The sequence below is a fragment of the Acartia tonsa genome, chromosome 11 (assembly GCF_053477335.1).
Source record: "Acartia tonsa isolate MP-2025a chromosome 11, ASM5347733v1, whole genome shotgun sequence".
NCBI classification, from domain to species: domain Eukaryota; kingdom Metazoa; phylum Arthropoda; class Copepoda; order Calanoida; family Acartiidae; genus Acartia; species Acartia tonsa.
The window spans coordinates 22,016,223-22,039,846 of NC_137270.1; the positions used below are offsets into that span (position 1 = coordinate 22,016,223).

The 23,624-nt window shown below is 30.8% G+C and overlaps 1 protein-coding gene across 1 annotated transcript in view; it reads left to right on the top strand.

Moving 5' to 3' along the window:
* The window catches only part of LOC145331190 (uncharacterized), a 152,277-nt gene that overhangs the window by 22,734 nt on the left and 105,919 nt on the right, over positions 1 to 23,624 (top strand). The window contains exons 3-7 of the mRNA XM_080175812.1: positions 93 to 190; positions 5,578 to 5,641; positions 7,302 to 7,370; positions 21,307 to 21,415; positions 21,795 to 21,847. Coding sequence (XP_080031938.1) covers positions 93 to 190; positions 5,578 to 5,641; positions 7,302 to 7,370; positions 21,307 to 21,415; positions 21,795 to 21,847 — 393 coding nt within the window. The remainder of the gene's footprint in view (positions 1 to 92; positions 191 to 5,577; positions 5,642 to 7,301; positions 7,371 to 21,306; positions 21,416 to 21,794; positions 21,848 to 23,624) is intronic.

Genomic DNA, 23,624 nt, shown 5'->3' on the forward strand with positions numbered 1-23,624 from the left:
TCTATGGTTTTGTAAATCTGAACACGAAATTCTACATTTTTTTGTTTTCGAAATGCATGAGTGTTAAATTAAACAATTTGTTTCTGTTTTAGATTCCAGCTTTCTCCTGGCTAATGCTCAAATAGTAGAGTTCCCAATTGTCTACTGTAATGAAGAGTTTAGCAAGACATCAGGCTTCAACAGGGCAGAGGTATTCATAGATATATAGATAGATAGATAGATAGTAGAGTTCCCTATTGGCTACTGTAATGAAGAGTTTAGCAAGACATCAGGCTTCAACAGGGCAGAGGTATTATATATAGATAGATAGAAGGGTAGGTACTTAAATGAGTTAAAAGTCCTGTCATACCTAATTTCTCAAAAGAGTTGAATTATTCTTACATATAACACTGACTTGACTATGGCTGTTGTCTTACTTTAATCCACCCTAAACAATAGAATCTAACAGAAATCTATTGATCCATTGAACTCTAAAGATTAGTTTAAATATAGAAATTATTTTAAAAATATTTCTTTTCTTTTCTTGACAAAAGAAAGAAAGTAAATTCTCGTACTTCTTTTATTGTAAACCTTATTTGGTTTAATACTCTCTGGGGGGATACTAAACAAGTAGAAAAATACATAGAATTGTGTAACATTACGCAAAATGAATTTCTTTTTTGAAATAATAAGAACTATAGAGTAGTTGCACTTCTCTTTTTGAAGAATAGCGAATTAAATGACCAGTGCAGTCCGTTACGACCTCAGAACAGACAGGCAGGTGGACATGACTATAAAAATATATATGAAGTTTAAAAACTTACCAGAACAACTTTTCTACTATGGCTTCGAAACCGATTGATATCCCATAAATAAGAGCTGGTTCTCAGCCATACTGAAAAATCATGTCTATCATCGTATTATTTCTAGTTTTCTAGGAATATGTTGTGCACAAGCACCTCGTAGCTAACACAACTGGTTCTAATCTTATGAATGTACATTGGTATATCCGCGGAAAGCTGTTTATAATAAATAATGCGATAAATAACTATTCTCGTATAATAGTAGAGCAAAATAAGGATTGTCACTCTAAAATGCATGTCATAATACGTCTATTATATGAATGACTGTATGACTGTGAAAAATGATCTGGTAATGGGTGAAACCACCCAGAAACAACAGATAAAAAGTTGTCTATTAGTTTTCATGAACTTTATAGTAAGTCACATTGCATTGTTGGTAAGAAAAAAAGATTTTTTTTCTTTATTGTAGTAAACAGTCTCTGAAATGTATATATAAGTAAAGAATATGCTCTTTAATTTTCTTTAAATGTTTGTCAGTAAGTCTGTAACGCTATCGGGTAAATGAGATTTTAACGGCTGCTATTGAAGATAAGAGACCTGAGATTTAAAGTGAAGATTACTGGGATGAAAGCGCATCTTGTCTGTACTTTTGTCCGTCCGTCTTAGGCCATGCTTAATACGACATAAACCTCCTTTTTAAAAGCTTTTAAGGCTTTCTTATACCTTTCTCTTTTTTTTGAAATTACAATTGAAAATCCTCTCTTTAACTATCTTTGCCCGTTTGTCCATTCCAAGATTTTTATGTGCTTCGCTATTCATCGATGTTGTCATCCTTGTTTTCCTTATTATTATTTTTTTCAAATAACAAAGAATTTTAAGTCCTACTTTTATTCAAAATAAAAAGCAGCAAAGCTCATGTAAAAAATCAAAAAAAATCTTAGTTGTAAATAACATATATAATTAGTCACACAAAGAAATTTTTATAGATTTTTCAACTTATTTGTGTACTGAATACACAGTGATGACAAGTTTTCAAATTTAGTACATTTTCCTACATAACTTTTTTCTCAATATAATTAAAATTTAAATTTTTGACAAACGTACAGACAGACATCATTTTAAAGAGTCTTTTCCTTTGAAAACTAGAACTAACTGGGCCGGAACATGAAAAATATAAAATTTAGCCAAAGCTATAAAAATTCTGAGAAAATGGTCTGACTGTTATTTAAAAGCGATAAATAAATGAAAACTGTTGAAAACAAATTGCAAAAACCTTTCTGAACAGCAAATTTTGAATAAAAATATAATCTTACATCTAAATAATAAAAAAATGTAACTTTAATTAAATATGCTTGAATTTAAAATTTAATTTATTGAATTCTACACAATTGACTTCAAAATTAAGCATAAAAGGTCAACATATAGAAAATACTAAAATAGATATATATTTTTATGATTTGAAAATGACAAAGTAAGGAAAAACTTAAAGAGAAAAATAGAAATCATATTTCTATAGGTTGTTATTGTTCAAACAGTTCATTTTTCCTAATTAGATTTACAAATATATTTTTAAAATTTTAGGGGAGGTGATAGGTTTGAATCTCGGTTTAACACTGCGTCATAACTAAATAATTGAAATTGGTTCCTACTGCTGGTATGTTAGATGTGTGACTTCTATTACAAAGGTCGTGCAATAAAAGCCCTCTAAAAGTAAATATGATACAATTTTAGATTTAAAAAAATTTGAAAATACTGCTTTTAAGTATCTTCTTACTGAGTACAAATTGTTAAAAAGTACATAAGTGTACACTTGTGTAATAGATTTATAGAAAGACAAACAAAAAGAAAGATAAATAGATGATAGATATATTAATAATAGATAGATAATAGATTGAAAATGTTTGATTTAGTTTGTGACAAGTCTGTGAAGGGAAAAATATGCTCTACTTTATTCAATGACACATTTACCCAATATTATGTTAGCTCTTTTTGAACCCAAAATCAACCCACCCACCCCCCTCTTACATGTACTTGAATTCACTTCCTATGTATAATGTATATTCTTTCACTAGCGGTTACGCTTCCTAGATGCCAATAGGGGCACTTCTGTAGGTGACAGACAAAAAGACATTCATACAGACAGATATCCTGTTACTTTATTATTTGTATTGTTGATTTTCATTTGGCAATCTAAAAATTATTGACAATCTGTATTAAACTGTTTATTTAATATTATGTTTTCATGATTTTTTTATGATTTTAATGATTTAGAGCTTATTATAAAACAAGTTGCAAAAAGATCAAAATTGTCTTTATTCAAAAATCCCTTATTTTGAGTGTTCAAAAACAATAACACTTGAAATACATCTGAAAACAAAATGGAACTTTCCATTTACATACAGAGTTTTCAATATTGAATTATCTGATACTTTCCAGTATGGATTTGAAACCTATTAATATCCGGAAGATGAGAACTGGTTCTCTGCCATACTGAAAAATCACGTATACTATCGTCTTACAGACAATTTTCCACAAATATTAAATTAAAAAATAATAAAATTATTACCAGTTTTGTTAGCCCAGGACTTCGGCAACTCGAATTTAACAATGCTGGTTTTAATCTCATTATTTTTCATTTTAATATCCACGGAAAGCTGTCGATAATTTAATGAGATGATAAATTAATTTTCTACGATAAGTACACCTCTCCTGGTGGGTTTATTATTCTAAACATTGAAATCTGGTGTTCTCCTCAACGGAAATTTGTTCCCTACCTCGTATCAAAAGAGAGAAAAAAATGGAAAAAATATGAAAAGAAAAATACATTCACCAATAGTGAGAAAGGAATTGGCAAATAGACAAAAAGTGTCATCAATATTATTAAAAAACACTATAAAGATATTACAATTAACTTCATTGGCCACGTCTACGGACAATGCTTCGATTTTGTATCACTTAGGGTTTGTTTTAAAGCAGTTGAAACATTACCTTATTGAGATTAGAAATTTACAATGCCAGGAAACACTACACAGTGCGTTCGAAGGTTCTTTGACTTTTGTGTCATAACCTAAATTGTGACTTAGTGCATTTCATTACCCTAGGTTAGATAACTTCATTTCAATTTTCAATAAAACCTAAACTGTAGCCGATTTTGAGAAAATTAGATTTAAAAATTTTCATCCCCTAGGAGTTACCACATAATTATGACAAGAAAAGCAAAGATAATCTATTTAAAATTTTGAAAAAGTTTGCTTCCATGAAGTCATTCATAAAACCTCTCTGTGTATGATTTATTCAAAGCTGAATTTATGTAACCTTAGCAAGGCAACTGATAAAAATGTCCCAATTTAGGTTCTGACACAAAAGTCAAAGCACCTTCGAACGCACTGTGACTAAAGATATTGTTTTGATTTATGTTGTTTAAAAAATAAAAATTAATAAAACAAAACTAATTTTTGCTTTTTTGCTATTTTTTTACCTATTCTTCCATGCTGAGAGCACAATCACATACATAATATGACATCTATTATCTATATGTCACAAAGAGAATCATTTTTAATATCACGGCGACTGGGGGGAAAACAAGAATAAAGTTTCCAAAGAGCATAAAAAAACCATTGTTATTATGGTATAAAATAAAAATCAAATACTTCAAATACATATAACTACTGTATGATTTTCAAAAGTAAAATGGAACTATCAAGGGGGTAATTCACCATCCAGCCAAAAAAAAATTACCCTTCCACCCCAAAATATTTCCTTAGGGGAAAAATTTTATAAGGGGTAATTACCCCCACACCAAAAAATGATGGAGAGGAGTGGGTGGTAATAAAAGCATTTTGGGTGGGAAATATCCCTAACAAAATAACTCATTTTTGATTCTAAGAGCCCTGAAACATCCCTCAATCCCACCCCATTTGACGCCCATGGTGACCAAAAAAATGAAAATAAAGAATAATTTTCCTTGTTCTTAACCATGCCCGTATAACTAATGCTCTAATGCTATTAAAGTTGTTAAACTTTGTGGCTTTTTTATTCTGCCAACTTCATCAAGTAAGGAAGAACATGTGTTTTTTAGAATGCATTTTAAATTACAAAAAAAATTTAATAACAAATTGAAGATAAAGTCATATATAGTGGATGAAATACCAAAATACCAAATATAAGTAAAGTAATATTTAAAATAAAAGTGTTAAAGTCAACCTTAGGTTTCAGGTATGGTACTGGAGGACAAATCAAAATTTCGTGAAAATTCTCCAGGAGATTTCCCATAACTGTTCTTTGATGGCGAAAATTGCATTGGGCCACTGCCAAAATTCATGACTTTAAAAGATATTTAGCTTGAAAAAAAAGAGGTACTAAAAGTTAATAAAAGATTCACTTATTGAAATATCTGCATATCTTAAAAAATAATAAACTTATGTTTTTTAAGTAAAGGAGCAATGTAAAAAATAGCTTGAAAAACGTTTTAAGGCTGAAAAAATACCTTGAATGTGGTGTAGTTGAAAAGTCCTCAATAATTGTTTTTAGAAAAAAAGGTATTTTATTAAGTTTTAAATAAAATAGCCATATACAGAATAATAGGTTTATTCCATTAAATGACCAATCACTCGTACAAATCAAAAATAGATTTCAAGCAAACAAAGATTTGGTTTTATTCCAAGAAATTCAACTGTTCAAGCTGCCCTTACGTACAAAAATGTGGTCGGATTGTTACCAAACTGTGTTCCTATTGGTCAAATTAATATATTTATCATCTAGGCTTTGTATATTTATTATTTCTCTCTTTGTTTAGGTCATGCAAAAGCCCTGTGGTGCCAGTTTTATGTATGGAGAACTTACTGATAGATCTACAATAGGTAGTATACATAGATAGACAGATAAATATACATATAGAGACAAGGATGACAGCATCCATAAAAGCGAAGCCATGTAACGGTAGGACAAACGAACATTAACACTGAATAAGCAGAATACTTTTGCATAAGTCTTTTTAGTAGATTTGTTGCAAAACTTTTTGAATTTAGGTTACTGTTTAGGGACGTACTTACATTTTAGGGACTTGATTATAGAGATGCTTTCTTATAAAATTGCACTTTGTGGTATTATGAATCTGTATTCCAAAAATCAAATGAAAAGAATAAATATAAAATACAAAAAAAATTTGTCAAAAAGTAAAAAATCAGCATGTTTTAAATAGACGTAAATTGTGCTTTTAAAATTAAACCCTGTTGTTATTGGAATCATCATGAAAAGTTTAAAACTGATAGAACAATCCTAACCTGTTTAAATTAACGATAAAAACTAACTGACCCCTGGTGTTTAAACCTAATTATAGAAAATCTTCGCCTTTAATAAGTAAATACAAAACAGAGGTGGATACTTTTTTAAAAATTGAGTCGCTACTCGCTGGTGGGGCAAAATTAGTTTTTTTTTGTAAAAAATCCTTCAAAATCACATAAAAATCTACAAAAATTAAATAAAATCTTATGTTAATAACCCTTCTATGATTTTATTTAATTTTTGTAGATTTTTTATGGGATTTTAAGAATCCGCCTCAGTACAATATTCATTTTGATTTTGAAATTAAATGACACCATTATTATTCCTAGAAAAATATTGTTACAACATGAATATAATTTAAAACTAATAATTAGATAATCTGAATATTATAATTGTATCATTATCAACAATGGCGTACAGAGGGGGTGTATCTATCTAACCCCTTAACAAAATAATTAGGGGGGGGGGGATACATCCTCCAGTTAACACCCCCTTGCACCCCTCTTCTTCTCAAAAAAACATCAAATGAAGGGTTTTCAAGACAAAAAGTTCTCAACAAAGTTCGCAATTACCACGTTAATTTGTAGAGGGACAAAGTGAATAAAAAATCAGCCATGTACTGTCATAAAAATGAGTGATTATCCATCTCTTTTTTAGAGGTTTTCTGTCCCACTTCTCCTCTCATCTCCCTTATTTTTTAAGACGTCACATGGCTGTTTTTTGAGTCACTTTGTTCCTCAATTTACCATTCAAAGGAGGTTTTTTTTTTAAATTTGAATTAATTAGATTTTATAGGTGACAGGACAGTCACGCCTAGAGAGAATTATCCACCGCCAGACACTAAAATATCACCCCTCTTATAGTCGGCAATGCAACCTCCTAAAATTACACCCCTAGATTTGCCTCTCAGATCCGAGTACGCTATGTCTTTTGAAAATAAATATGTTGTTACTTTGCTTCTGTGAAAATTGTATAAGGATGATCAGAGCTAACAAAACTGGCTTTAATCTCATGATTTTTCATTTTAATATCCGCGGAAAGCTGTCTGTAATACGATGCTATACATGATTTTATTTTTCAGTATGGCTGAGAACCGATTCTATTCCAGCGGATAGTAATCTATTTTAAATCCATACATGTTTATTATTGATATTATTTGATATTGATTCGATATGAGTTAATTTTTGTGTAAACATGCCTAATCAACATATGATCACCAACTGTTATTTATTTCAGCACGCATTGATACAGCCTTAGAATCCCACACCCAAGATCAATTTGAAATTCTACTCTACAAAAAGAACAGTAAGTCTTACTTGTAATCTATCTATCTATCTATCTATCTATCTATCTATCTATCTATCTATCTATCTATCTATCTATCTATCTATCTATCTATCTATCTATCTATCTATCTATCTATCTATGTGTATGTAAACACAGAAAGTTAATTCCCAAGATTATCCTAAAAATTATTGAATAACAATTTTTAATCAGGATTATCGTATTCAAAATATTTATCTTGTATCTGTTTATCTTATTTTTGAAGCGCACCTACTATTCAATTTTGTTACGTCCATACGTCCATTTGTGAATGCGGTCTATCAGAATAAACACAAAATAGCACGCTAAAATACCCTTGCAGCAAAGAAAACGTTATAACTTGTTTTTAAAGCCACTTTTAATACTATTCCGGGGTGGGGAAGCCATTATACCCCCCCCCCCCTCCTTACTAAGTTTAGTTAATCAATACATTAGAGTAAAACACTAGAGAGGGGAGGGGTTTAATAACTGTATGTCCCAATCCCATGGACCTGGTGCCGACTCGCAATTAGATCTTTGAAAATCAATCAATAGTGTCAGTAATATTAACACAGCCATTTAGCAGAAAACAATTTGCTACCAGACGAAAAGGTCCTTGGTAAAGAGGGGGTGGGCAGGTAGTTATCTGTATATATATGTATCTGTACAACAGATCTATTATTTATACGAACTTAAGAACTAAATAAATGACGGTTATTTTTTTCTTGTGTTTTCAATCTATTTCTTGAAATAATTTAATTCTGGATTAACTAATAAACAGTAGGATCAAATGGGGCTATAGCACTTACACATCCAGCAAATTTACAGTTGATGTATTTTTGGCAAAATGTTTTCTTCCTTTTTCTCATGCCATAAATACATCTGATACAGGCATTTACACATCCATACTTTTTAAATTATATGTCATAAACACATCCATCACTGGCATTTACACATCCATACTTTTTTGATTATATGTCATAAATACATCCAACACTGGCAAATATACATCTAGATTAATTTATATGAATATTTATTTACAATTAAATAGATTTTGTACAGTATGTATAGGTTTTTAACTTTTACCCTATTTTAGTTACTCTCCCTCTATTTACTTCCCTTTTTCTCAAGTTGCTCCCTACAAAACATCAATACATTTGCGCAGGTGGTCAAATTATTGCTATATAAAATGATAATTTAGATATTTATTGTTAGTTCATTGTTTTATTATGGTAGAGCCAGAGGTTTTTTTGTGACAAACATGGGCACCAGTAACAGAGCAGTCAAACATAGAAGCTCCATTAATTGATACTCAAATTTCATGTTTTAATTTAAATGAAAATCCGGATGTAGAAATAACTTATTCCCATCTTTATAATGTATTTTAACCTGACAAATATATTATAACTCAAATAATATACAAGTGTGTTGTTTTCTTCTTATCATTCTTAAATTATTTTATGGATGTATAAATGCCAGTGTTGGATGTATTTATGACATATAATTGAAAAAGTATGGATGTGTAAATGCCAGTGTCAGATGTATTTTTGACACATGTATAAAAATATTGGATGTATTTTTGCCAGTGTTGGATGTATTTATGGCATGAGAATCGATTTTACTGTCATTTATACAGTAAAAATTCAGTTTGTCATAAATACATCCATTGCACTGGCGAAAACACATCCACTGTAAATTTGCTGGATGTGTAAATGGCAGTCCCCCGATCAAATATCAGTTTTTTTTTTCAGTGAAACGTATTGTTTATCAAATTCTCAATAAAGCGGATAATTACGTCATTGTTTAATGATAATAATAAATAGAACAAGGATGATAACATCTATAAAAGTGAAGCGCTGAAACGGTAGGACAAACGGACATTAACACTTGTATAGTGTCAGAATTGAATAATCATAATATAAATGTATGAGAGTCGATGCAAAATTGTAAATAAATTTGTTGAAAAACTGCTTGATACAGAATAATGTTTACGGACATACTTACATTTTTTGGACTTAATTATAGAGTTGCTTCGCTTATGATATTGTACTTTGTTTTCCCAGGAATCAGTATACAAAAAATGAGATCAATCGGATAATTAGATCATATAAAAAATAGTTGTTAAAAAATTTAAAATTAACATGTTTAGAATGGACGTACGGACATTTTGGTAATGATTATAGAGTTGCTACGCTTTCTAAATCGTACCCAACTACTGCAGGAATCACCATGCAAAGTTTCAAGGAATTTTATAACTAACTTATTATAACTTACTAGCGGCTTCGCCCCTAGCCTCTAGGGGCTTTGCCCCAAGAGGTGAAATTCGTAAAAGGACCAGGTAAATCTTCAAAAGAAAAAAGGACCAAGGAAATCTTCTGCAAAAAAAATGGGGGGGGGGGAATTTTCATTTTTTTGGGGGGGGGAGGGGGGGGTTGGGGGTGTCCCATCCCCCAAGAAAATAGCTTAAAACCACCACAGGACCGATAGGTATATACCCTGAAGAGTAGAATCCGATCAGTTCAGTGGTTACCGAGATCTTAAGGGACAGACAGACGGACAGACGGACAGACATCAAGCTACTTTGTATTATAGATAGATAACTTGACAACACCTCTTAAAGCTTTTGCTAGGTTGGGTTAGGTGATTGCCCCGCAGGGTTAGAGCCCCACAAAGGGGCTAGAAGTAAGGGACAAGCTACATTAAAAATAAAACGAAACACCTCTTTAAAGGCGTTGCCACGAAAGAGACTTTACCCGAAACTTTACACGAATTAAGCTGAATATTAAGATATGCAAAAATTTAAAGCTGACTCATAACTCAAACGAAATGAAACAATTATGCCCTTACGTACCAAGACCTGTAAAATATTTCAACCAATTAGATATCATGAATGTACCGCCAGTATTCTCCTATTGGCCGATTTAGATAATATGTCTCTAAAGTATTTCTATTATATATATAGGGCAATAAACCGATCATTTTTAGATTTTAAACACAATTTTAATAAGCCAATAATAAATATAATATTTTTTTCTATCCGTTTTATATCCTGCCGTAAGTGTCATAGAAAATATTAATGTAAAAAGTTAATGGTTATTTTTGCTAGTTCTTATTTAATCAATATTAAGTAAATCTTCTTCTGAGATATCCTCCTTATTATATTAAGAAGTAATGATTTTTTTATCTGTAACTTAAGATTTTGATAAATACTGAACTGAATGAATTATTCATTTCAGGGAATCTTCAAATAGGACCTTGGATGGTTTTAGGCTATTTTACTTTTGAATTAAAGTCTTTGGGTGGTTTTAGGCTATTTTCTATCCTATTATACCCCTTAAAATACAGAACCCATAGATGCTAGGGGCGCAATCGTTAGTATATTCAAAACGGAATAAGTAATACTCATATTATATAGTTTATATTCGTAGAAAGCTGGATATAATACGATGCTATATATAGTTTTTTCGTATGGATGAGAACCGTTTCCTATCCACCGTTTTCGAATGAATACGAGAAATGTGTTTAAAGCTGTTTTTATAAAAAAAACTAACATATCTTTCCGATAGTTATATCCTTCTATAAAAATAGTAAAAGCAGGGATCTTAATGAATAAGACATGCAATGGAAAAAGAATTTATAAATTTAAGGAATTACACCCTCCTGTTATGAAAGAAAATACCTCTTCTTTAGATTTGTATTATTGGTTGACAAGTTTGGACACTGCAAAGTTAAACCAAAGTGTCTAAAAAACTTTGGCTAGCCATATAATTATTAATTCAATGACCCTGCCCTCTCAAGGGAAAGACATAAAATTTAAAATTTATAGGTTAAACTGCATATTGTATGTGTGAACTACAGGGAAGAGGGAGGGGACATTGGTCTGAAAATAATAATGTGACCAACAGTTTTATAAGAGATTGGGTACTTTATTAAATCATTTGGCTGGTACAAACCTACGGTGTCCAAACTTTTTACTTATAATTGTAATCTACATAAGGAGTTATTTTGTTTATGATCAATGGAGATGCACATTAATTTTATTGATGTTAACATATCCATCCAAGCATTTATCCATCTGTATATTAACTTAACTTCTCTAAATGACCAATAAAGTTAGAGTAATACACATTCAAATCTGTCTATCTCTCTTTCTATATCCTTGTTTAATTTCTGGAACGACATAGTAAAAGTAATATATGATATTACTACAGTCTATTTCAAAATTACAACTTCTTTCCTTTTGGGCTAAATTTGAATATCATTTGAGTTTGACCTATATCAACATTGCTAAAATTAAGGCTTTTTATTTTGTAGTACGCCCGTCCAATCGTTATATAATTACTTGGACAATGCATCAGATTTTCTTGTACTTTAATCTAATTCCATTTTCTCCAACTGGATAAACGAACTGACCAATAGATGAGGTTTCATATTAGTATCCACGTATACTATATCCATTCGTAGAACTTTAATGGTAGTAAATTATATAAAAGTTTCGTCTTTAAGTAAAGACCTAAATATACAAATTTTGATATATATAAGAAATTGATAAAATCTTAGAATTATATTTTTTCCATGAAATGCAATACTGTCAGACCAATTTAATGTCATGAAACTTGAATCATCCCACAGTGGGGCAAATATATGACTGAAATATGGTTTTAAAGATGTTTCCATGTCATGTTAAGAGCTTTTTGGTTCAACATGGACATATTCTTAATGTCATTTTAATGCTTTTTAACTCTTTCGAGGGCTTCGAGTTTTAAAACTAATTATAGGTTTAAAATATTTTTTTCTTATTCAGTGGCGTGCACAGGGTGTTGCCAGGGAGGTGAAAATTCGCGCTATTTTATTGTTAGAGATGGGTATTCGTCCCCTAAGATTCTAAGAGGGAGATGGACACACTCATATTATGCACGCCACTGCTTGAATCAATCCTAAACAATTTTTCTATATTGAACACTTAAATAAACTTCAAATTAAATTCTTTAATTTATAAACCTAAAATGCGCTGTTAAAATGATTCTAGGAAAATATAAACTAAATCATGTTTTCAAGATATGTTTAATTTCTTTTTACTCCATAATTACCTTTACATTTCAATATTTATTTTTTGCAAGTCATTGCGATATTCCTTTTAAGTATACTAAAGTAAGTGACTATAGTTTGTTTATTAACAGGTTTTAAAAATTTAAATTATGCTTAAAAATTTAACTAAGTAGGTATTTTTTCTTTAGACGTCGCATATTTTAAGTTTTATCACATTTTACAATAAGAATAAGCTTTATATTTAATTGTCTTTATGTTTTTTTTTCAAACAGAAACAATTATGTTCATTTTAACGTAGATTTTACTTGACTGAATTAAAAACCAAAAATAAGAGCAGTGCTTTGCAGCCGCGACGAAGCATCAAACTTTAAACCCGCTTATATGCTTTTAAAATCTTTTTAAAAGAAGGATTGTCATATTTTGTGATGTTTAGACTATCAGCCGATTTTTATTACTGTAAAATTTTGATTTTCCTTATACTTACAGTTGGCTGACGCGCAGCTTTAAAATTGTAAAAAAAATTATTTTGTCTGAGGCTTACATGTGTCTAACTCGCGACTGCCGAGCCCTGTGTAAAGGTGTTTTGTTGTTTTGTTTTGCTTTTTATCTATCTTTCTTTCCATCTTACATTTAACTCCATTTTTGTCAATTTAGTTCCCAGAAACATTAAACTTTACACAGAATATAAAACTTTGTTTCTCTTTTTACTTCTTTTAAATAACTAGCGGCTACGCCCCTATAGGCCTCTAGGGACACTTGAAATGGGGGGGGGGGAGGGTTCGACCCTCTACGTTTTTAATTTTAGTTCTAAAAAAAGTAAATTGGGGGGGTCACATTTGATTTGGCGTTTGCTCTTTGGAGGGTGGATGTAACCTTCCTAGGACCTGAGCAGCTAAAGTGAAAACGAGAACCAAAACAGCCCAGTGCAGTGGTTAGCAAGATCCTTTGGTACAGACAGATAGACTATTAGACATCCCGTTACTTTAATATAAGGATATTATTTATTGCAATTGTTGAAGATAAGTGTAACTATTTGTTAATTTTTATCAAATATTTTCGATTAAGCTTTTACTGTTCGTACTTGATCTAATTCTCTAGATTGAGAGAACTTTCTAAATTGGCTTAAAATCTAAGAAATGTTAGAATCTGTCTTTCATAGTATTTATATAGTATGTGTTTAATTCACCAATAGATATAGTAGATCTAGATGGTTTAACTGGCTCTACAAAAAAAAGCCTTTGTTTATTATTTGTTATATACGATTTTTACCAATAAAAGAGCGACAAATTTTTTGGACATATAATTGCCCAAAAGGTAATTTTATCTTAAGAAATCAGCCAAATCATAGCTGAATAATTATTCATGGTTTGTTATATGCTTTATATATTATACGAGGGAAGAAATTGTACACGATATTACCCAAGAAAAGCTTTATCTTTTAATAGCTGACCCATTGTATGTATGAAATGAAAAAATAACTGCCTATCGTATTAAAATCTAAACACTTTTGAACTAAAAATGTGGCCGGAAAGTTCCTTCACTGTTTCCTATTGGCTGTTTTAGAGATTGTGTATCTAGATTATATCTATAGTATATGTTTACTGCCCCCTACTTATGGTGTACCTAGAATTGACACTAATTATTCTAAGAATGTTAACATTATTCTACTTAAAGTTGGAAATTCATGTGGCTATGCTCCTCGAAGCTTTTCTACAATTATGATTATCCTATTCATCAGATTTTTGGAAATTTTTACAACAAGGTACACTGTTATAAGCGTAGAATAGCTATAATCCAGTCCTAAATATGTATAAGTATGTCCCTAAACAGTATGCTGTATTAAAGTAATTTTGGATTAAATTTACTTACAATTTCGTTAAGACTTATACATTCTGACACTCTATAAGATCTATTTATCGTTTGTTCTTCCTTCTGTAGTAGAGCTTCCTTTTTCATGGAAGTTTTCATCCTTGTTAGATTAGTAGATCATAATTTTATCTACCTACCTATATGGATGTTATCATATTTGTTTATTTCTAATTTGAACTACAAACTCCACTCTGACATTTGAAAAGTAATTTGTTTAATTGTTATAACCTTTCATTATTTTCAAATATTAACATTTTTGTTCTTTTCTCCAAATCTTAGATAAAAAAATTATTTAATGTTTAGAATTTATCTTTTATTAACAAATACATACAACTTTGCATAATAGCTTTTCGATAAATAACAAGGATGATAACACCCAAAGGAAGCAAGGCTGATACTGTTCATGAAAATAACAACAAGATCAAAATTAGTGATTGAGTAAATGCCTATCCCAGCGAAAAATTTTATTACAAATTATTTACATAGAATTCTAAACTCTAACACATAGTGATGAATTAAAGACGAACATAGTGAAGATCAAAGTAGAAGCTCATTAGTCGAGGGAACCATCACCAAATCAACAAATTTATACCACTTAAAGCATTATCGAAAAACGACGGTCACATAATAATAGTTTATACCTCCCACTTAACGGACAGACGGACGGACAGAGCATTTTTTTTTAGAGTAGCTCTGAAAGTAACAACAAGGATGACAACATCTATAAGTAAGGAAGCACAAAAATCGTGGATGGGAATGTGTACAAGTAGATTTAAAGTGTATTTTTAAAATCAAGAATAGATTTACCGGAAAAAAATAAACATAAAACCTTGTTTTATTTTGTATGATGACGACTGGCATCCATGCTTTATACTTAATTATGCTTCATATTAATGGAAATGTTGACAAGAAATTTCAGCCTTCTATCTTAAACAGGAGCCGAGGAAATCACGTTTCCCCTATTCTGTCTCGGACGGACGGACAGACGGACGGACATTTCGAATTATAGAGTAGCTTCGCTACTAAAAATGTGTTAATGAATGTCAATAACACACGTAACCAATTGCAATGTTCTAAGAATAATTTTACATAAACGTTTAAAGGTGTGGGGTAAAGTTTGAAACTGCAATTATCTTGCAAAGGTTAAATTCAAACAGACGATTCATGATCATAGCTGTCGGGACTTACGGTTGTACAAACTGGCTATAACTGTATAAAAGCATTTTTGTACGTCATAATTAAAACCTAATCTTTTGGGTAAAACAATAACCTTCTTTATAACCCTATGATATGATAGTAGTGCAGCTCCTAATAATTGGCTGTAGGTAACCAAGTAAATTTACTATATTTTTCCTATAGTATGCATTTTCTAAATCTGTTAAAGCCTTTCCCATACTAACACAAATACATAAATGGATCTTAAATTTATCCACATCCCTAATAATGATAAACATAATTAACCATTTAGCAGATTAAATTTTTTAATTAAAAAGTTTGGTCACTGCTAGTTTGAAGCAATACCCAGGGTTGTAAGGCCAACTAGTGAGATAAGTTTTTATAAAACTTTGGATACCAGTGTCACTTAAATGTCCCTAACCTCCCAGAGACTCATACATATACCCCGCTTTGCTGTTGCTATTATCTAAACTAGCGGCTTCGCCCCTAGCCTCTAGGGGCTTTGACCCAAGAGGTGTTAAAAAAAAATTTTTGGCGAAATTTGTAAAAGGACCAAGGAAATCTTCAGCCAAAAAAAATGGGGGGAGGATTTTTTTGTTTTTGGGGCGGTTAGGGGTGTCCCACCCCCCAAGAAAATAGCCTAAAACCACCACAGGACCAGTAGGTATATTCTCTGAAGAGTAGAATCCAATCGGTTCAGTGGTTACCGAGATATTAAGGGACGGACAGACGGACAGACAGACGGACAGACAGACATCATTCTACTTTGTATTATAGATAATTCATGTGTAATAGATAACTACACTATTTTCGTCAGCTTAATGTTGTTGTACTGCCTATGAGCATAGCTGTCCTTGTTTTTATACTGGCTAAGATAGCGAGAGATGCGGAGTACGTTAAATAAGTTTTACATTTCCTTTGGACACTTCTTAAATGGATGGGTTACCATAGACAAATTATTGATAGAATGTTATTAAGGTACACACGCTTAACCCTAAAAAACGGTGATGGAAAGGGAGTAGAAAAAACACTCTGATTATAGCTAGATGTTTAAAATTACTGTGTGGTATTCTCTTTTCCTTGGGATTTTTCGACTTCATATAAAGGAATGCCCCTGAATGAGCGTTTAGTCGTATTTTCACAGTAGCGTTTTCCCTATTTCTAGCCCCTGCCGAGCCATTGACTAACCCTGCTGGGCAATAACCTAACCTAACCTTAAATTAACAAACTAATGTAAAAAAAATGACGCAACGCCCCTTAAGAGACTATATAAGGGACTATACCCCATATAAGTTCTACTTTAAATATGAAATATGTATTTTAAAAACTTCTAAAGACCTGCAGGATCAGGACTTGCAGGATTGTACCAGTAACGTGATTCCACGAAGTTAGCTTTTTTAGTTATACCATCATTTTACCATATATTTGAGTATACTGTATACTAACAACTTAGAATTCTTATCTAAATTCCTAAAAATAAGTCCTAAAATTACTATACCTATATGATCCAGAAAAGTTTGTTGGCATCCTGTGGCCGCCAGGATGGTCACATATTTAAAATATTTAACTATATAAGGTGTTGTTTGGAGTTTAGTATGTAGGTAGATAGTTACTTTTTTTCTCAATCTCAGAAATCTAATTACAGTGATATAGAATTAACTAAAGAAATGTCTGACCTTTTAAACCGTGGCCTAAATTTTGCAGTGACACCGAAATCTGTTAACACTACAGATATTCACGCTGGTTTTCAGAAGCTAGGCAGATCTATGAGATGGCGTGAAAATCTTCACAAGGAGGACGACATGGAAAAAACCTTGATAGAACCTACACAAGGTAAAAAGCCTTGGCATAAGGTTAAGACTAGTTTTCCAAAAAGCGCTCCTTCTGCAGATTTAAACACATTTTTAAATGGTTCATTGGCTTGCGTCCTAGGTATGGATTTAAACAAAATTCATACAAATTTGCCTGAATCAGAGAGGCGTGCTATGAATGACTTGATTCAACTTCAAAAATCCCGCCAAATCACAATTAAACCGAACGATAAGACAGGTGGCTGCTCCGTTCTTAACACTTCGGATTATATTGATTCTATGGAGATTTTACTTAAGGCTAAACACTTAGATGCTGATGGTCAAGAGCACCCGTATTTTCAAGAGCTGGATGCATATCAGGCGGATCAAATCCAGTTTAATGACCATGAGAAGCTTAAATCGGAAGTAAATAAAGCTAAAAAGGAGGGCTGGATAGACAACGATATAGCTTCATGGCTTGTAACAGAGGAGCCAAAGCCAGGTAGATTGTATGGCTTGATTAAAGATCATGTGGCTCCTGAGAAATGGCCGCCAGGTACCACTGTACCTCCCCTCAGGCCAGTAGAGTCAGCAAGTGGTACTACTTTCGAGAATGCAAGCCATTTTGTGGATGTTCATTCTAACCATCTGGTTAAATCCTTGCCATCATATTGGGAGGATACACCAGATATGCTAAGGAACTTTGAGCAGGAGAATCTAAAAGGGCCGCAGCCTCCAGGTTCTATTCCTGTGACTTTGGATGTGTCAAGTCTGTACACGAATATTCCCTTAGACGAGGGAATCAATATATTTGGTAAATTTTTAGAAACAAGAAGTGATAAAAGTGTCCCAACCACTTTCTTAATTACTCTTTTAACCCTAGTGCTAACATGTAATGTTCTTGTTTTTAATAATAAGTATTACTTACAACGGATTGGGACAGCCATGGGCACGCGTGTTGCACCCACTTTTGCCTGTTTATTCATGGGTGCCATAGAATGTTTGATGCTAACATCATGGAAAGGCATCAAACCACACCTTTACAAACGATATATTGATGATATTTTTTTCTTTTGGACTGGAACTGAGCAACAACTTTTAAAGTTTATTGAACATTTGAACAATTTTCATCCTTATCTTAAATTTAAAGCTTCTTACAATTTCGAGACCAAATCTGTAGAATTTTTAGACACTGTGATATCAATTGATAAAAATGGTTATATTAAAACTGATTTATTTGTAAAACCTGGCAAAAAATGTTCTTATTTGCTTACATCTTCTTGTCACCCTAGTCATATAACTGAAAATATTCCTTATTCATTAGCTTTGAGATTAAAACGCATTTGCAGTGATAATTTAGATTTTGTAAAACAATTAGATACTTTAAAAGAATTACTTTTGACCCGTGGATACAAACCAAATTACATTTTAAAAGCTTTTGAACGTGTTTCTGTAATTGATAGGTCAACTGCTTTGAAAAAAGTAGAGAAAAAAATTGTAAACCGCCCAATTCTTAGTTTACAATATGATCCACGGTTGCCACATATTTCAAATATTTTGTTTAAATTCTGGAAGGTCATGACACAAAATCCTTTATTAAAAAAGATTTTTCCAGATCCACCGATGGTGTGCTGGACAAAACCAAAAAATTTGAGAGAATTTCTCATAAGAGCAAAGTTGCCAAAAAGTTTAGTTCCTAAAAGACCTTCCAGAAATAAGATAGGTTTTAAACATTGTGGTAATGATTGTATGTTATGTAAATTTTCACCTAAATTTGTTAACAACATTGTATCTTCTGTAACAAAAGAAACTATTCCCATTTTATCTAATTTGACTTGTAATTCGGAAAATATTATATATTGTATAACTTGTACTAAAGATAATGGAACTTGTAAATCTCATCCACAATATATTGGACAAACAGGACGTAAAGCAGTGGATAGATTCAGAGAACACAAAAATTCAATTGAACCAAATTCTGTAAAAACTGTAGGACAACATTTTTCACAAAATGGCCACAACCCTTGCCATTTACAATTTGTTCCTTTTGAGCAACTTAAAAGTAATAATCCTTGGATAAGATTAGCCCGTGAAAAATTTTATATTAGAAAATTTGAACCATTGTTAAATCGTAGAACTTGATTCAAAATGCAGTTGCAATTGTTTTTAAAAAAATATTTTTTTCAAACTATATACCCTTCCCTTTCTCTCTCTTATTACACAGCCAGTTTGACCGCTTCTCCTTCATTTGTTATTTGGTTGTGTTATAGTAAAGATCTAAACAGTAGCTGTGAATTTTAAATTTTATTTTTTATGATATATTTTAACATTTTGACTATTTTTGTATAATTCTTAATGCTTTTTTTTTTCATTTATTTATGTTGTTGTTTTCTATTACAGATGCGATTGATAATGAAGATTTTTTTCTTTGAAATATATTTCGTTATGAAGCAGCAGTAGTTACTAATTTATAAATGTTATGGTTGAGATAGATTTATAACTGTTAAAGTGCTCAGAAATCTAATTATTCTAAAATGTATTTATAGCAATAATACCTACCGAAAACTCTATCTATTTTTTCTCTGGCTAGTATAATATATACATTAGAAAAGGGGGACCTATCTTATCTTTACATTTTATATATCCTTGTCAAAAAATACAACGCATGAAAAAATATACATCTTTCCTTATTTTATTTTACTTCTATCTGTTTCATTAAAATTTAATGTGCGTGCATTTTTAAATTTTAAATCATTGAAATGGATAACGAAAGAAATAAAGTATAAGAATAAAAATTAAATGATTTTAAAACTTTTGTAGCGGAATTTTTCTAGTACTCAAAGATTTATAATCACATTCTCTTATTTGCTGGCTTTAAAACTTGAGTACTTTTACAATATTATGTTATCAATATAATACTCAATTATATGTGTATACTTAAAGAAAATTTGTAGCTATTAAATTTAAAAGGAAAAATGTTGTTAAAATTTAAATGTTTGAACAGTTACCTAATTAAAATTTTGTATAAATAAACACGTGACCAGACCCTCTCATCACAAAATGTCACTTATTTTACGTTTTTTAAAAGCGAAGCTTTTCTATAATTAGGGTCGGTCCGTCCGTACGTCCGTCCGTCCGAGATAGTTAGCTTTTATTCGTCTATCTATCTATCTATCTATCTATCTATCTATCTATCTATCTATCTATCTATCTATCTATCTATCTATCTATCTATCTATCTATCTATCTATCTATCTATCTATCTATCTATCTATCTATCTATCTATCTATCTATCTATCTATCTATCTATCTATCTATCTATCTATCTATCTATCTATCTATCTATCTATCTATCTATCTATCTATCTATCTATCTATCTATCTATCTATCTATCTATCTATCTATCTATCTATCTATCTATCTATCTATCTATCTATCTATCTATCTATCTATCTATCTATCTATCTATCTATCTATCTATCTATCTATCTATCTATCTATCTATCTATCTATCTATCTATCTATCTATCTATCTATCTATCTATCTATCTATCTATCTATCTATCTATCTATCTATCTATCTATCTATCTATCTATCTATCTATCTATCTATCTATCTATCTATCTATCTATCTATCTATCTATCTATATATCTATCTATCTATCTATCTATCTATCTATCTATCTATCTGTCTATCTATCTATCTATCTATCTATCTATCTATCTATCTATCTATCTATCTATCTATCTATCTATCTATCTATCTATCTATCTATCTATCTGTCTATCTATCTATCTATCTATCTATCTATCTATCTATCTATCTATCTATCTATCTATCTATCTATCTATCTATCTATCTATCTATCTATCTATCTATCTATCTATCTATCTATCTGTCTATCTATCTATCTATCTATCTATCTATCTATCTATCTATCTATCTATCTATCTATCTATCTATCTATCTATCTATCTATCTATCTATCTATCTATCTATCTATCTATCTATCTATCTATCTATCTATTTTTCTATCTATCTATCTGTTTAGGAACCCCACTATGGCTGTTGATGCACATAAACCCGATCAAGAACGAGAGGGACATTGTGGTTCTCTTTCTCTGTACCTTCAGGAATCAATACAAAACAATTATTTTCCTGTATTTTCCAGGATTAAAACTGGTTCTGAGCCACAATGAATGAAAAATCATAGTATCGTATTGCTGATAATTTTCCACGAATATTAAAACTAAAAAAACCTTTTAATTAATACCAGATTTGTTAGCCATGGCTTTCGGCCCCTTAGGACTAAAAAACTGGTTTAACTCTTATAATTTTTTGATAATCGCGGAAGGCTGTCTAAAATACGTGCTATGAATAACTATTATTTACGTATCAGCGGTCAATCATTTGTAAGACCATACTTATAATTTGTTTTCATTAATTCAAAATTATAAAACTATTCTACTTGGGAAAAAAATGTTTTAAAATTTTTGCAATTTATTTTGAGCAAATTTATTTTCGTATTGACTGTTCCAGGGATATTACTGCGCTCAAACAACCTATAGAGGACACGGACAAGGAGATTGGAGGTAAGTACACTTTCTAGTCTTTTCCAGAATGGTTTCGAAACCGATTAATATCCGCTAGATTAGAACCAAAGCCATACTGAAAAATCATATCAATATATAATATCAAGTTTTCTACGAATGTAAAAATGAACAACCACATTAACACCAGTTTTGTTAGACCGTGCCGTTCGGTATCTTGGGGCTTAGAAAACTGGTTTTGATCTTATATTTTTATATCCGCGGAAAGCTGTTTATACTACGATGCGATAAATAACTATTACTATACATATATTTAAATAAAATATATATATGTTTATATTAAAAAGTTTAAAAATACAATATTTACATGTAAAATGATTCATCTTTATATTTAAAAACAAAAAAAACATACTTTTATTCAGAGAACTTAAGATTAACCATCATTATATTTATTAAAATATATTTAGTAGCGAAGCTGCTCTATGACTCACTTTGTATGTTCGTCAGATAGCTATATTGATGATAAAGTTCTTGTTAAATAAATAACCAACGAGTAAGAAGCATCTAATCTAAAACTTACTTTTTCTGTAAGTCCACCAATTACTCAGATTAAGGGTAGATTCTCAAAAATTGGTCAATTACAATAAATACAGGCCTATCATAGGTCATATGTAATTTTGTTTTTTATCAAATTGTTTTATATTTATTAATTTCACTTGCCTAGAATGATGTCATCCTTGATAATATTTGTATATCTTGAATTTTCCAGATTTTTATTAGTTTTAGTAACTATGGTTATTCTAATTTACTTTCCTAACATAATCATATAAATTATAAATTATCATTATATACAAATTTTAATATTTTTAGATTAAAAGATCAAATATAAAAAGAATGTTTTTATCCAATAGCAGTATTAGCAGAGAGAGAGAGGGAACAATGGACTGTTTATTACACAAGTCCCCAAAGTTTTTCTTTTTCGTTAGCTTAACAACTTTGGGGACTTTTACCGGATTTTGATTGGTTGGTTTATCAAATTAAGTGTTCAAACGTTTCAACCACTAATTCTAATCCACAGAAGGGGTTATGTGCGGCCATTGTCTTATCCCTTTAGATCCCTGAGGTAATTGATTTAGAATGCAAAGTAATGAAAAGAAAACATTTTACACTCCCCTAGAGGTCTCTAGGGGCGTAGCCGCTATTTATATATGTGTTAGTATTATAAATGCTTAAATTGCGGTTTAAACTAGATTTTGTACAAATTAAAATATATCCAATTAATCTTTTTTAAAAATTTGTTTCATTTGCCTCAATACATTAACAAGGATGACAACATACATCATAAGTATCTAAGCACAAAAAAATCAAATATTGTAAAATGGACAAAGTTATTTGTAGAGCAGTTGTTTATTTGTCATAAAAAATAATACCTATGCGATAAATCACTGAAAACACGAAACCTAAATTGTTTATTTCTTTTAAAATATGACCGATGGACCAAGTGAAATATATATTTGATACTTATTGGTAAAGGGAATAGAGGCAAAATAATATTTCCGCCATAGCGTTACAGATGGACAGAGAAAGTGAATTAAATACTAGCTTTCCTACTAAAAAAAACAGATTAAAACCAAAATGAGGAAAATGCTTTAAGTTTAGTAAAAAAGGATTACAACATCCATTAAAGCTAACCACTGAAACGGTAGGATAAACGAACACTTGTAGAGTGTCAGAACTTAATAAACAGAATTTGAATGTACAAAAGTACTGTTTAAGGACTGTCAATAAATGAAATGTTTTTTATCTTTGCTCTTTGTCC